The sequence below is a fragment of the Euleptes europaea genome, chromosome 4 (genome assembly GCF_029931775.1).
Source record: "Euleptes europaea isolate rEulEur1 chromosome 4, rEulEur1.hap1, whole genome shotgun sequence".
NCBI lineage: Eukaryota > Metazoa > Chordata > Lepidosauria > Squamata > Sphaerodactylidae > Euleptes > Euleptes europaea.
Window position 1 is genome coordinate 23703478 of NC_079315.1, and position 14335 is coordinate 23717812.

The 14335-nt window shown below is 44.5% G+C and overlaps 1 protein-coding gene across 2 annotated transcripts in view; it reads left to right on the top strand.

Annotated features, from left to right (window-relative positions):
• The window catches only part of SLC44A1 (solute carrier family 44 member 1), a 121894-nt gene that overhangs the window by 32691 nt on the left and 74868 nt on the right, over positions 1-14335 (top strand). For both annotated transcript variants that reach the window (XM_056848540.1, XM_056848539.1), the window contains exon 4: positions 8006-8142. In XM_056848540.1, coding sequence (XP_056704518.1) covers positions 8006-8142 — 137 coding nt within the window. The remainder of the gene's footprint in view (positions 1-8005; positions 8143-14335) is intronic.

The window sequence follows — 14335 nt, forward strand, 5'->3', positions numbered from 1 at the left end:
AATGTACATTTGTATTTCATCCATCTTTATCATATTATAATTACATCTTCTAACTTTTTTTCTTGTTTTCTAAATTCAGTGAGCAAATCACAGAAATTTGTAAAGCAAATACAGCAAAACAAAAGAGAAACCCGGTGAAAGAAAGTTACTATGGGCATGGGCATCTAGTTGGATCCATGCATGGTTTTGCTGGCCAAAGGGCACTTGGCAGAAAAGGGTGCTGTTTTTGCTAGCATGCACGGACCCTCTGTCTAACCTCCCTACCTCACATTGTGCCCCCTCACTTTATAATCTCCTGATCACAGATGGCAGTGGGAAAGTTTTCTTCCAGCAGTAGAGCACTGTTTTGTGGTTCTTTAGGTTCAACCCATCTCTTTTTGTATTGTGGAAGGCTTGACAAAGAAGAAGTGGAACTCTAAAGAGGGGAAAAACCCAATTACCGTATATACTCGCGTATAAGCCGAGTTTTTCAGCCCAAAAAAAGGGCTGAGAAAGCCCAACTCGGCTTATACACGGGTCAATAAGGTACTTAGAAGGGGGGGGAACTTACTGCTGCCGCCTGCCCGCGTGCCTTCCCTGCGGGCCAGGAGCTGCCCGCGGGGCCTCCTGCGCGCAAGGAGGGGGCCGCCGCCGCCTGCCCATGCGCCTTCCCTGTGGCCTGGGAGCGGCCCACGGGGCCTCCTGCGCGCAGGGAGGGGGCCGCCGCCTGCCTGCGCGCCTGGAGCCTGGTCAGGTAAGCCTGCGGGGGGGGGGGAGGGAGTGCATTTCCCACCCTCGGCTTATACGCGGGTGCCTAATTTTTCCCCATTTTGGGGGTGAAATTAGGCACCTCGGCTTATACCCGGGTCGGCTTATACCCAAGTATATACAGTAGATCTTCCTCTAGGCAATGGTGAAATTTCTCCTTGTAATATGTTTTGTTGTATTGTAAATAATAGTGGTGAACTTAGGGCCTTTTAAAAACAATTCGGTCAAGTGTTAGTGTAGTAAAAGTATGGCTTATCTTTGTGTTTGTCCCTCTTCTGGCCCATGCAGTGGTCGAGAATCAGACATAGTTGCCTGGCCCAGGGCCGTAAGAAACTCTTTAGCCAACTGTTGATAAGTAACTAATTCTCAGTATAAAAGACATTCAAACACAGAATTCTGCTCTCCTGTTGTGACTTCTGTTACATTGTATAAATCAGGTTCCTGACCTGGGGGCCAAGGACCACTGGAGGGGCTCGAAGTTATTGCAAGGGGTCTGCGAATCCTTATGTAAACTAAGCATTGTCATTTTGATCTTTTTGTCAATGTGTATTTTTTCAATTAATGGGTACTAATAGTACAACCACTATCCTCTGGGGGGTCTGAGAAATGTTTTGATATTATAAAGGGGTTCTCAAACTCAAAAGTTGGGAACTACTGATAGAATATTGTCGAAGGCTTTCACGGTCAGAGTTCATTGGTTCTCGTAGGTTATCCGGGCTGTGTAACCGTGGTCTTGGTATTTTCTTTCCTGATGTTTTGCCAGCAGCTGTGGCCGGCATCTTCAGAGGAGTAACACTGAAGGACAGTGTCTCTGTGTCAAGTGTATAGGAAGAGTACTCTGAACCTTCCACTGGCCAAGCAGATGCTCACCACACTGAGCCACAGCCATGTCGCTTGAAAGTCAAAGGGGAATCATGCTACTGAGATTTTACTTTTAACAATATGACTCAGCAGATGCTGCTTGGAGTACTCTTCCTACACACTTGACACTGAGAGACACTGTCCTTCAGTGTTACTCCTCTGAAGATGCCGGCCACAGCTGCTGGCGAAACGTCAGGAAAGAAAATACCAAGACCACGGTTACACAGCCCGGATAACCTACGAGAACTACTGATAGAATGATTTATATCTGTTAGAATGTACCCTCTTTATGTTGATCACAGAAGTAACTACCCACGCCAGCCACAGGCTAAGTAGGAAACTACATATATTTAGCCCTAGGTGTGTAGAAAAATGTGATTTTGTAACTAAACTGCAAGCAAAAGGGGAAATGCTCCTCTAAAAAGTGATCTGATTAAGACTAATGGTGCAATCCTGTGCAGAGCTACTTAGTCTGTGCCTAGTGAAATGAATGGGCTTAGGCTGGAATACAGCTATATGTAGGAAGGCGTAGTAAATATTCTCGGAGAGCAGTTGAGATGCTTGAGGGGAAGTAGAGAAGGTAACATCTTGCTTAAGCTCCTGAAAGTTTAGAGAATCTTGGTGAGATGAGGGGAGAAGGTGCATTTCCGAATTATCCCTCTTTGTGCAATTCCTTGTGGGCTTAATGAACAGAGTTCTGTTTTCTGTGTGAGCTGTCTGTAGAGTGTACTACTATTCTTCTATATGAGAAACCGTACTCCTTAGATGAGATGATAACTGCTTGTTTTAGAGTTTCTTGCAGCATCCTATAATATTACTGATCATGTTTTGGACCAAGGATTACATAGACCTTTAGCCTGGTCCAGGAACCCTGCTGCTGTAGTATAGTATTAATTGCTAGTAGAATTAATTCACTTCATATATCTTTTTCATTTCTTTGAGTTTTCTGCAAAAAGTTCTCCATCTGCTTACCAGCTGACTTAGCAGATGGTTTTAGTGTAAGATTGGGTATTGCACACAATTTTCATATCCTTTCTTTTTTTAATTCAAATGTTCGTTAAAATCCATTTTTTAAATGCCTTCTTTTCAAACCATATTAGGGAAAATGAGAAATTCTTAGGGTTTTTTTGTTTCTGTGTTTTTAAAGAAGTAGAACATGACTTGCAGCTGAAGAAAGGCAGGAAAGGCCTGTAGATTTCCTGTAAATTTGTTGACTCTCTTCCCATTTCTGTAGAAACTTCAGTGAGTCAAAAATTTCCATTTCAGAAAATAGAAATATTCAGACAGACTAATTTGTTAAAAGTAGTAAATATTCAGATGGTACCTGCCAAGTACCTTCTTCTTGAAGTTTGTTTTGAACTTTGTACAAAAAAATTATCTGGAATCTTCCGCTAGTTCAGAAGACATTTCCATCATATAGCATCAGTTCCAAGACCATTGCGTTTGCTGCCAACTTTCCAACCAATAAACCAGGAAGTGTTTCATTTTAAATGTTCAAAGTGTGTTGTCTGCATTCTCAGTAATACTTACAACAATCCCATAAGTCAACCATTTATTGTTTTCATACTGGGGGGTGGGTTGGGGCGCATCAGGCTGAGAGAATAGTTCTTGCTGAAGGCCATCTAATGAGTTAAAGGCTCTGAGGATGACCAAAAAACAGTGAAGGGATAAGTCTTCTTGATTGAAGGAGAAGGCTTTACTGATGGTATAATTTTCAGCACTATGATTGTTCAGGAGAAACTTTGCAAAATGATAAATTTAAGGGGGCTTGGAGAACAGCCTTTATTTAGCACTTTTTCTGAGTTTCATTTTGTATTCATGATCTCAGTAATAGCAGTCCTGTAAAAAGTGTACCTTTATTTTTTTAAAGCAAGTAGTAGTATAGAGGATATTGCAGGCATTGATAGCGGGAGGCACATTGATGTGGCTTGGGGAAAAACAGTAAGTAGCGCAAGATCTCAAGCATAAGTTGCTGTTCTCCATATAAGCAGTTGAACACACCAGAAAAGAAGAACGTGGTTTCCTCACTGTAAATATATAATGCATTAAGAGCACGAGAGATGCAGGTGTCTTTAGAGCACTTAAGAGAACATATGAGCTAACATGGTAAGCCCAGAAGACGATTGATATAGATGGGGTAACGATCAAGCTTGCCTTTTGAATTTTAATGAGGCTCTCACTGAGCACGCCGCTTGCTGCTGCTTTATCGTGGTGGTTTGGCGGTATAGAGATGTGTAGAGGAATGACAGGAAATCAATGGAATTGGAAAACCTGGGCAGCACGTAATAAACCTCTTATTCGAGACTGGTTTGGTTACTATGATGGCTTGCTGTGCTTTTAAAGATGAACTCCTGATATCTGTAATGTAAAGGGTTTTAGACCCTTGATTTATATGTGCATAATTGAAGAATTGCTCAGAACTATTAGTAAGAGAAGCTTTTGCCCTAGTGCTGGATGGCAGCACTGCAGTTATGGATAGAAGTGTTTCACAACACCAACCCCCTCCCCCCAAACAAACCCTGCTCTAATACCATTTCTATACATGTGATTTGGGGGTAAAGAAGGAACATAATGGGACAGATGCCATAACAGCAATGGAAATAATTTTGGAATTTGAATAGATACTGTCTTTAATCCTCAATTTTCTTATCAGTTCATAAGCCTGCAATAAACTCGTCTCCGGTGTGCTTGAGACTTCACAGCACAGAGGGTGTGGTGGTTAAAGTGTCAGATTAGGGTCTAGGCAAACCCAGGTTCGAATCCTCACTCTGCCATGGAAGATTGCTGGGTGACCTTGGGCCAGTCACGCACTCTCGGCCTATCCTACCTTACAGGGTTGTTGTGTTGTGAGGATAAAATGGAGGGTAGGAGAATGATGTACGCCACTTTGGGTCCCCATTGGGGTAAAAGATGGGATATAAATAAATTAATAAGATTACCGGTGGCTAGAAATTTGATTCCTTTTCTTTAGCTTGTATATTTGGAATGTAATACCGCCTGCATCAACAAAGCTATTGTGCTTCTAGTTTGCTCTGGGAGGGGGTGAGATTTCTAAATGTATTTATTTATTCTTTCAACTTCTTTGCCACCCTTTCCCCCAACCAAGTGAGGATCAGGGTGGCTTATAGCGAAAAACCCCAGCAACAACTTAAAACACAGCAATTTCAATTTAAAACTTCTCACGATTTAAAATTCTATTGGCGCCTTTAAAACAACAGTGGGGGGAACCAATCAGCTGTTGGGCTCAAACTTTTTGTTGTTAAGAGTGAGTAAAAGTGGCCAGGTCAGGATCTTTAATAGAGGGGTTGAGAAAACAAATTGTTACATATTACATATTTACATATGTAACCATGGTAGAACTTTATAAATGATGAATAATGGGGCTTCAAGAACACTGAAGATGGGGTTCTTGCAAGATTGTGATGTAAACCCCCATTGTTTTCCCTCCCCCCTTACCTTTTGTATCCCTAAAACCCTCAAATAAAAGAAAGAAAGAAAACAAATTGTTAGAGAGAATTCAAACAGAACATACCGTATATACCCATGTATAAGCCGACCCGCGTATAAGCCGAGGTGCCTAATTTCTCCCCAAAAATGGGGAAAAATTAGGCACCCGCGTATAAGCCGAGGGTCGGCTTATAACCCCTCCCCCCCCGCAGGCTTACCTGACAGGGCTCTCCAGTGGCGAGGGTCCGGCGGCGGCGCGGCCCGGGGGGGCCTGGGCAGCCTTCCTGCGGCTGCAGGAGTCTGCCCCAGGCCGCTCCCGGCGGGAGGAAGCGGCGGCGAGGCCCAGGGGGACCCGGAGCAGCCTTCCTGCGGCTGCAGGAGGCTGCCCAAGGCCCCTCCCGCCCGGGAAAAATGGCGGCGGGGGCCGGGGCAGCCTTCCTGCGGCTGCAGGAGGCTGCCCAAGGCCCCTCCCGCCTGGGAAAAATAGCGGTGGGGGCCGGGGGGCTGGGGCAGCCTTCCTGCGGCTGCAGGAGGCTGCCCAAGGCCCCTCCCGCCCGGGAAAAATGGCGGCGGGGGCCGGGGCAGCCTTCCTGCGACTGCAGGAGGCTGCCCAAGGCCCCTCCCGCCTGGGGAAAAATAGCGGCGGGGGCTGGGGGGCTGGGGCAGCCTCCTGCAGCCGCAGGAGGCTGCCCAAGGCCCCTCCCGCCCGGGAAAAATGGCGGCGGGGGCCGGGAAGGGCCAGGGCAGCCTTCCTGCGGCTGCAGGAGGCTGCCCAAGGCCCCTCCCGCCCGGGAAAAATGGCGGCGGGGGCCGGGAAGGGCTGGGGCAGCCTTCCTGCGGCTGCAGGAGGCTTCCCATGGCCCCTCCCGGCCAGGAAAAATGGCGGTGGGGGCCGGGGGGGCCGGGGCAGCCTTCCTGCGGCTGCAGGAGGCTGTCCCAGGCCGCTCCCGGCGGCAGGAAGCGGCACGGGCCCGGCGGCGGCGGTAAGTTTCCCCCCTCCCTCCTCCCTCCTCCCTCCTCCCTCCTTCCCCCCGTATTGACCCGCGTATAAGCCGAGGCCGGCTTTTTCAGCCCATTTTTGGGGCTGAAAAACTCGGCTTATACGCAAGTATATACGGTAGTAATTATTGACCATCTATCTGTGGTAGTCACAATACTCTTAGGGGAAGTAGATAAGAAAAAGTAAAATTCTGAAGTTTTTCTGTTATTGAAATTCAGCATGAATAAGTCCTTACTTTGCAATTTAAGTTGGGAGTTGGTAATCTCTTAACATGCAAAGTTTTAAAATGAAATTTACATAGTTTACAAAAGAAATAAGAATTACTAGGACATACTGTGTGTGCTAAGGTTCCATGTTTCAGTATTAGGAAACCTTATATGGTGGTAATTTACCTGGAAATTCCAACTCCATTAAAAGCCTTTTATTCAGGATATATGACATGCTAGCTAAACATCAGGAAGAGCCTATCTTGGCTCTAGCATATAAGGCTTCATTAAGAAACTTGTGTAGATTTCAGTGAAACTTGTTTTCAGAAGTCGCAATATTATTCTTTTGCCTGTGTGTTTTTCCTGTGCCAGCACAGTGAGAACCATGGTAATTGCCTATTAAAGCTGATACCTCAGGTTTGCTTCACACCCCCCCCCCCCAGATGCTGTATCTATCTTGGGTTATCTTGCAGGAGAAATAAAAATTAATCCCAAATTTTAAAAGGAATTCGACATGAGATTAAAGCTCTATTGAAGTCATGAAACCTTGGGTTCCTTGTGCTTAGTATAAAATGGGTCTAGTCGAACCTATTGCTTATTTACTAGGGCCTGTGGTTCTCAACCTTTTTGGAATGGTGACCCACAAGTCCAAATGTATTTGATGTAGTGACCCATTTGAAGAAAAACATAACATGAATACATCAAGCCTGAGACCCACTTCCACAGGCTTCGCAACCCACTTCTGGGTCAGGACCCACAGGCTGAGAGGTGCTGTACTAGGAGACAAGTATTCTGCATGTTGTTCAACCCACTTCAGTATTATCTTTATATCCAGATTGGTGTTGTGTTGCATTTTGTATTTTAATCTGAATAGTTTTTGCATGTAAATTTCCTGACTCTACATTTGTATCTGTAGCAAAATTGCTGGTGACATTTTCCAGATTAGATCCAGGGATCCAGTTCACACTAGATGGTGGAATACACTGCTAGTTTTTCTTAATGTGTAAAATGGAAGACAGTTCTATAAGATAATTTTAAGTTTTTCAGGTAACCAATTTTAATCACAATTTTACCCTTATTGAAAAATATGCTGAAGGTATCCATAGAATCATGAATCAGTGGTGTGGAAAATCTATTTAAGATAAACTTGTTTTGCACTAATGTTCATCCACCACAGTGCACTGAGACCTCTGTTTTTTGTCAGTGAACTACAAATATTTTATCAAGAGTTTTAAACTTCAACATAACACCAACATGCATTGGTGGAGGGGGATGATCATTTTGATTTTTTCACTGTGGAATAATAAAAGTTCATTACTTGTTCTTTAACTGTTAAATGTACTTTGCAATGTAGGTACTGGAACTGAATGAACAGTGGCGCTCTAGCATGCTGGAGATCTGTTTGTGATTGTACCTGAGATAGGTCCCGCACCCCCTGTCCCACACACCCTTTATTCTGTATCTCATCACATGTCTGTCTTGTGTTACTTGATGAATCGTTCTCTGAACTGGAGCACATTAATCAATTTTCTGTAAAGTTGAAGACTTCTAGGAAACAGACTGTGCTTAAATTTGGTTGTATATTGCTGCTAATGTTTAGAATGTAATGTTTGCCTGGTTGGTGTTGGGACTGATGGGTTTAGAAAGGTGTAAATCTATTCAGGATTTCATTTTAATGTTTAGGACTTCATTTTAAACAAAATATATCTAATCTGTATTTTGGGGTGTATGCTTTTTTTTTAAGGTATGTGTTCTTTTTGGAACCATGCAATGTAGACCTGGTACGTCAGAAGATCAAATCTATTGCTCTGTGTGTGTCAGCGTGCCCACGAAATGAGTTGAAAACTCTGGCTGATGTTCAGAAATTTGCAGAGACTAATGGTAAGGCAATGCACCATGCTGTTTCCCTTTCGACCCAATGTTATAAAAGGCTGCAATATTTGCTTGACGGACAAGATTAATTTCTTGGAAGTTTAATCAGCTGTGTGCCCCCAATTAATCAGACAACATTTTTAAAATTTTATTTTTATTACAAGTGCTCACAAGAAATGTTGGTTATATGTAACCATCTTAGAAAAAGCATTCATACTTGGTGGCACAGGTTGCTGCAACCTTCATCGTATAACAATAGAATGTTTTTTTCTGTTAGAACTATCTTTTGTTTATATGTAAATGTATTAATACCAATCAGTGGATTTAAAATGGATGCAATTAGCCAACTAAGACTTCTTTGATGACAGCCCCAATATTATACTAATAATGGGTGTTGGAGCAGAATTGTCTTAGATTTTATTAGGTCTTCCAGTGCTTTTTCTGTGGGTTTTTTTTTAATGTTCCAATACTCATAAATGAAGTTGCACTAACTTCCACCAGTTCCCCCCTCAGGACTTTGGAGAGCCTCTCCAAAATGGTTCTGGTACTCAGTACTAGTGAACACCACCATAAATGAAGCCCTGAGGTCTTCAGTATATATGACTGCACAAACTGTTCAAGTGAATTTGTTCCATATGTACGCTCTAGGTTCCTTTCAGGTATATCATTGATACATTCAGTTTTGTTTTTATGTGTGCCTTTTTGAAGAATAGAAGCTTTTCCAAAAGCTTCTATTGCATGACTCTTTGTTTGCCATCTCTGGCAACAATTTGAATTTTATACTGTGACGGACAGGGGGCTGTCCTGCCTGTGAAAGGAAAATCAGCTACTCAGCTGGGCCCATAGGAGTGCTTGCTCATCAATCCAATCAACTTCCAGAAGGAGATGGAATGTTGGAGGGAACAGAGAGAGAGCAGCGACAGCTCAAGTCTGGCTCAGGAAAAAGAGCGGACAGAGTGAAGGGCAGCTCTGCCTGGAAGTGTGGCAGAGTGGTTTAGCTCTATCTCTGGAGGTGAAGAGAGAATACCCGATTGTTAGGGATGAGCAGACCTTGTACAATTTGACTCTTGGGAAAGGGCAGACTGGCGTGGGCAGACTGAGTGTGCGTGTGAGAGGATCCAACCTAGTGGCTAGTCAATAAAAGCCTGTTTGTGCCTGAAAGCGTTAAAGAAAATTCTAACTGCTCTCTAAAGCCATCGCTGATTTAAATGTAGGTGCCTCAGCCAGGTTTCTCCTTTGTATGCCTGGAGACCCATGCTGCCGATCTATTCCTTGAGAATACCCTGTAAATAAATATATCTTCTTTTCCCGCTCTGAGGGAAGGGCATCTTGTAGCTTGGGTTTTCCTGCCCATTGCTCGGGGAGGCAGGATCAAACTTCCTGTCTCCCTGGTGGGAAAGCCTGTAGCTTCCCGTTTCCTTCCTGCCTTGCTGGGGGAGCAAGTCAGTAGCATAGCACTGTTGTCCTTTGTTCTTAGTCTAGCTTAGAAATTCTCTTTGTTTCTTTTCTTACTCTGTCCTATCACAGTTTCTCCTTTCTTAAATACTTACCCCCAAAAAGCCTTTTTCCTTTCCTGCTGTCCCTGTCTCTCCCCTCTCTCCATTTTACTGAGCATCAGAGCTGCTCTTAAAATGGCGGCCACTGCTCACAAAGATGGCAGAGAGGATGACCTGCTCTCTGAGGGGCACTACGATCCTGCCCTACGTCCCCAGGGAACAAAAAGAACTGAAGCAGCCTCCGTCAGCTGCCCAGATGGTCTCTCAGAGGCTTAGGATCCAAGTGAGCTTGCCTCCAAAAAACTGGTGACAAAAATGGCGGGCGCACACAAGCTGCAACGCACCTAATAGCAAAGGCGCCAAACGGCTGCGGGGCCCAAAGCGCAGCTCTGGCGCCTCGGCAGCTACATCGTCCGGCCTTCCTTCCATTCCTCGGCAAGAGCTGTCGCCTGGCTGCTCCCAAGAGGTTCAGAAGGCGACGGATGGTAATGGACCCCCCTCCCCATCAGGCCCGGAAAAAGAAGGGAGGTTCGTTTCACATGAGGTGGCGACCATGATCGACCTAGCCCTTGCTAAGAGGCAGGTCATTCTAACCCCTTTTATAATCCCATATTAGCACATCTTTTTAGCAGGTCCGGACAGTTCTCCCTCCCAATCTATGGGGAAGTTCAAAAACCATGAAATCCACCTGCACCAACTTTCAGGCCTTCATGAGTGACTGCCCTTCCATTGGTTCTACCTCAGAGGAGGATGACAGGGAAGAAGGGGAGTATACTTCAGAGGTTGAGGACCCCTGTGAGGAGGAGGAAAATCAGAAGATGGCCAAGATGCCCTCCCTCTCATGATCTGCCTAAGGTCATAGAATCAGCATTGCTGACAGATGGCCATCTAGCCTCTGCTTAAAAACCTCCAGGGAAGGAGCACTTACCACCTCCCAAGGAAGCCTGTTCCACTGAGGAACCACTCTAACTGTTAGAAGATTCTTCCTAATGTCTGGAAACTCTTTTGATTTAATTTCAACCCGTTGGTTCTGGTCTGACCTTCGGGGCAACAGAAAACAACTCGGCACCATCCTCTATATGACAGCCCTTCAAGTACTTGAAGATGGTTATCATATCCCCTCTCAGTCTTCTCCTCTGCGAGCTAAAGATACCCAGCTCCTTCAACCTTTCCTGATAGGACTTGGTCTCCAGACCCCTCGCCATCTTTGTTGCCCTCCTCTGGACACGTTCCAGCTTGTCTACATACTTTTTAAATTGTGATGTCCAAAACTGAACACAATACTCTAGGTGAGGTCTAACCAGAGTAGGGTAAAGCGATACCATCACTTTGTGTGATCTGGACACTATACTTCTGTTGATACAGCCCAAGATCGCATTTGCCTTTTTAGCTACTGCATCACACTGCTAACTCATGTTAAGAGTTTGGTCTACTATGACCCCAAGATCCTTTTTGCACACACTTCTGCTAAGACTCCCCTATCCTATAATTATGCATTTGATTTTTCCTACCTAAATGCAGAACTTTTCATTTATCTCTGTTGAAATGCATTTTATTGGTGTAGCCCAATTCTCCAGGCTGTCAAGATCATCCTGTGTCCTGGCTCGGTTTTCTACTGTATTTGCTACCCCTCCCAATATAGTATCACCTGCAAATTTAATAGGCATCCCCTCTATTCCTTCATCCAAATCATTTATAAAGATGTTGAACAACACAGGGCCCAGGACAGATCCCTGAGGCACTCCACTAGTCACTCCCTCTCCAAGTAAATGAGGAACCATTAACAAGCACTTTTTGGGTGAGATTTGTCAGCCAATTACAGATCCACCTAACAGTAACAGGATATAAATCACATTTTCCCAATTTGTCAACAAGCATATTATGGGAAGCCTTATCAAAAGCCTTACTGAAATCTTGTTAAACTATATTGATTGCATTCCCCTGATCCAGCAAGGTAGTAACTTCCTCAAAATATAAAATTAGTCTGACATGACTTGTTCTTGAGAAACCCGTGCTGGATCTTAGTAATCACATCCATCCTTTCTAAATGCTCAAGGAGTGACTGTTCGATGATTTGTTCAAAAAATCAGAATCCGTGGTTTATGTGCCCTGGGGTTTGCGTTTCTGGACTTAACTGTGAGTTTGTTTCCTCGCATACATGCCGCTCCCAGCCAATCTTTATTGTTCTCATCTCCAGTTATTGTCATCATACTAGGCTTTAAGTTTTGGTCTCACTCCCCCATAGGATTTAGTTTAAAGCCCTCCTGATCAGGTTTGCGAGGCTCTCACCAAACACATTTTTTCCTACCCTTGTGAGGTGCAAACCATCTCCCAATAGGAGAGCTTCTTCTCGAAAGCCTAAGCCATGGTCCAGAAATCCAAACCTTTCTCTGACACCATCTACGCATCCAGTCATTAATTTGTAGTATTCTTCTTTCCCTTCCTAAGCCACGACCTTTGACAGGCAGAACGGATGAAAACACAACCTGTGCCCCCAGGTTGTTCACCTTCTTACCCAGAGCCGCTTAGTCTTTTTTTAACATGTTCTGGGCTGTGTTGGGCAATATCATTTGTTCCCACATAAATGAGCAAGAAAGGGTAATAATCTGTGGGCTTGATGAGTCTTCCTACCCTTTCTGTCACATCCTGGATGTACGCACCTGGTAGCCAGAGAGACAGGAAGTAGAAGTTTGATCCTGCCTCCCCTAACAATGGGCGGGAAAACCCAAGCTACAAGATGCCCTTCTACCTCAGAGCGGAACGAGCCCTCTCGGTGAGTAAACAAGGCTACAGTTTGTTTATATTCCAATCCTGCCTCAGGGATCTCCATAAACTCCTTGTGCACTACAATACTTACCTCATGATGGCGAACCCAAAGTCTATACTCTCTCTAGCTTTCTAACTGAAGGAAGGTTTCTAAGTTAAAAGAGACCCAGATCCCAAAAATCATAGGAGGTGTGTGTCCCCTCAGTAGGGAAAAAAGACTTGTCCCATACACTTGCCTGTAATTTTCTTTCTTTACTGAGGGAGGTAACAAATTACCAAGGAAACATGGAATTTCTAATCCCCCCCCCAATGTTAACAGAGTGATGATGGACATTTGCAGAGGAGAACTGACTTTTCTAATGATTCTATCCCTTCTTCCCTCTGCCTCTTCTCCATGCCTCCCATCTCCCTGTTGTGTGTGTACAGTGCCGTCAAGTCGCAGCAGACTTATGGCAACCCCTTTTTGGGGTTTTCATGGCAAGAGACTAACAGAGGTGGTTTGCCAGTGCCTTCCTCTGCACAGCAACCAGAATAATCTCCCTGTTAGTGATTATTTATTGTGCAAATGTACTTCAGTGATTTCCGCCTTTTCCAAGGGGAAATGTAAAAGCAGGAAAAAATGATTGCATGCTTTTACTCCATTTGCCAATATATACAATAGAAATTGCGCCCCACACACACAATATTGTTTCATTCAGGAGTAGTTCCCAACCTACCTATTGCCGTGCCCTTCTCTCCATAAAGAGAACTCCTACTTCAGCCCCTTCTCATATTTCTGAATGAATAACCTGACCATGATCACTTGTTTCCTCCTAAGCTTCTATTTTTCTTTTGGAGAGCGAAACAAAGTTAGACGAGCACAACAGAGGAAGGGCTAGAAGATCTATTTTCTTTAGGAGTTTAGTGAAGTGGATAAATGAGAAAGGAGAAGCAGGCTGACAATCTGCCTGAGCCAAGAGAAAGGAAGAGGGAGGGTGTTTGGCTTGCCCCAGCCTTCACCACCACCACTGCCGCCGCCGCCTCCTCCCATTCCCCTCACATTTATTGCAGCCAATCAATAGCAGGCAGGCTGCCTACCTTGTGAGACTTTGTCTGCAGCCAGGTAACACAAGGGGACCTTCTGAACAGCTTCTGGAGATTCTGTGTGATGGTGGGGAAGGAGGCAAGCAGCAGACAGACCAGGACTTATCAACAAACTGTGATCTGTTGTGTACAGTTTATTGTGACATCTGAATGCTGGCACAGTATTAGATTTCCTTGCGGTAGTTTAAATCAGTTCAGTGCGCAGGCATCTACAGAATTAAGAGCATTTCCAGTTCTAAATGCTGTACTTGTTACAAAAAATTCTAATGCAACTGAGGCACACAGCCAGGAGAGCCATGTGTGCAGCATTTCTTGGGCTGCACCACTTCAGAATGCAGGTGTGTGTGTGTGTGTGGGGGTGGTGGTCATGTGCTCTCTAATTTAAAAAAAATTGACGCCCTGTACATATAAAGCTGACATGTTAGGGGAAATGGTTCAAAGCTAATCTTCCTGACACACTAGTTTTCTGTATATTCCTGCCACGTTCCTTAGCTGATCTGTTCGGGATCCAAACCGCATTATGCACAAGCAGGTGGTAGTTCCACTTATGTAAGGGGAGGTGTGTTTCTGCTCATTGCTCTCTCTAGCTGTAGCTTCCATGGCATATCCAACACCATGCAGGAGAGTTCCATGGCCTCAGGAGAATCTTTTTGGGGCACAGGGAGCTTCAGCGGAAAGAGGAAGGTAGGAAAACCCATTAGCTTTTGCTAAAGCAAACTAAGAATTTGAACATGCACACGTAAGTGTGCACACACTGTACATAAAAATGTCTTCCTTCAGTATGAAAGCTGATTATTGCTAACTTGTCTCTCTGTTTTTGAAAGCTAAACATTTTGTCCCTGAAATTTTGTCCTGCT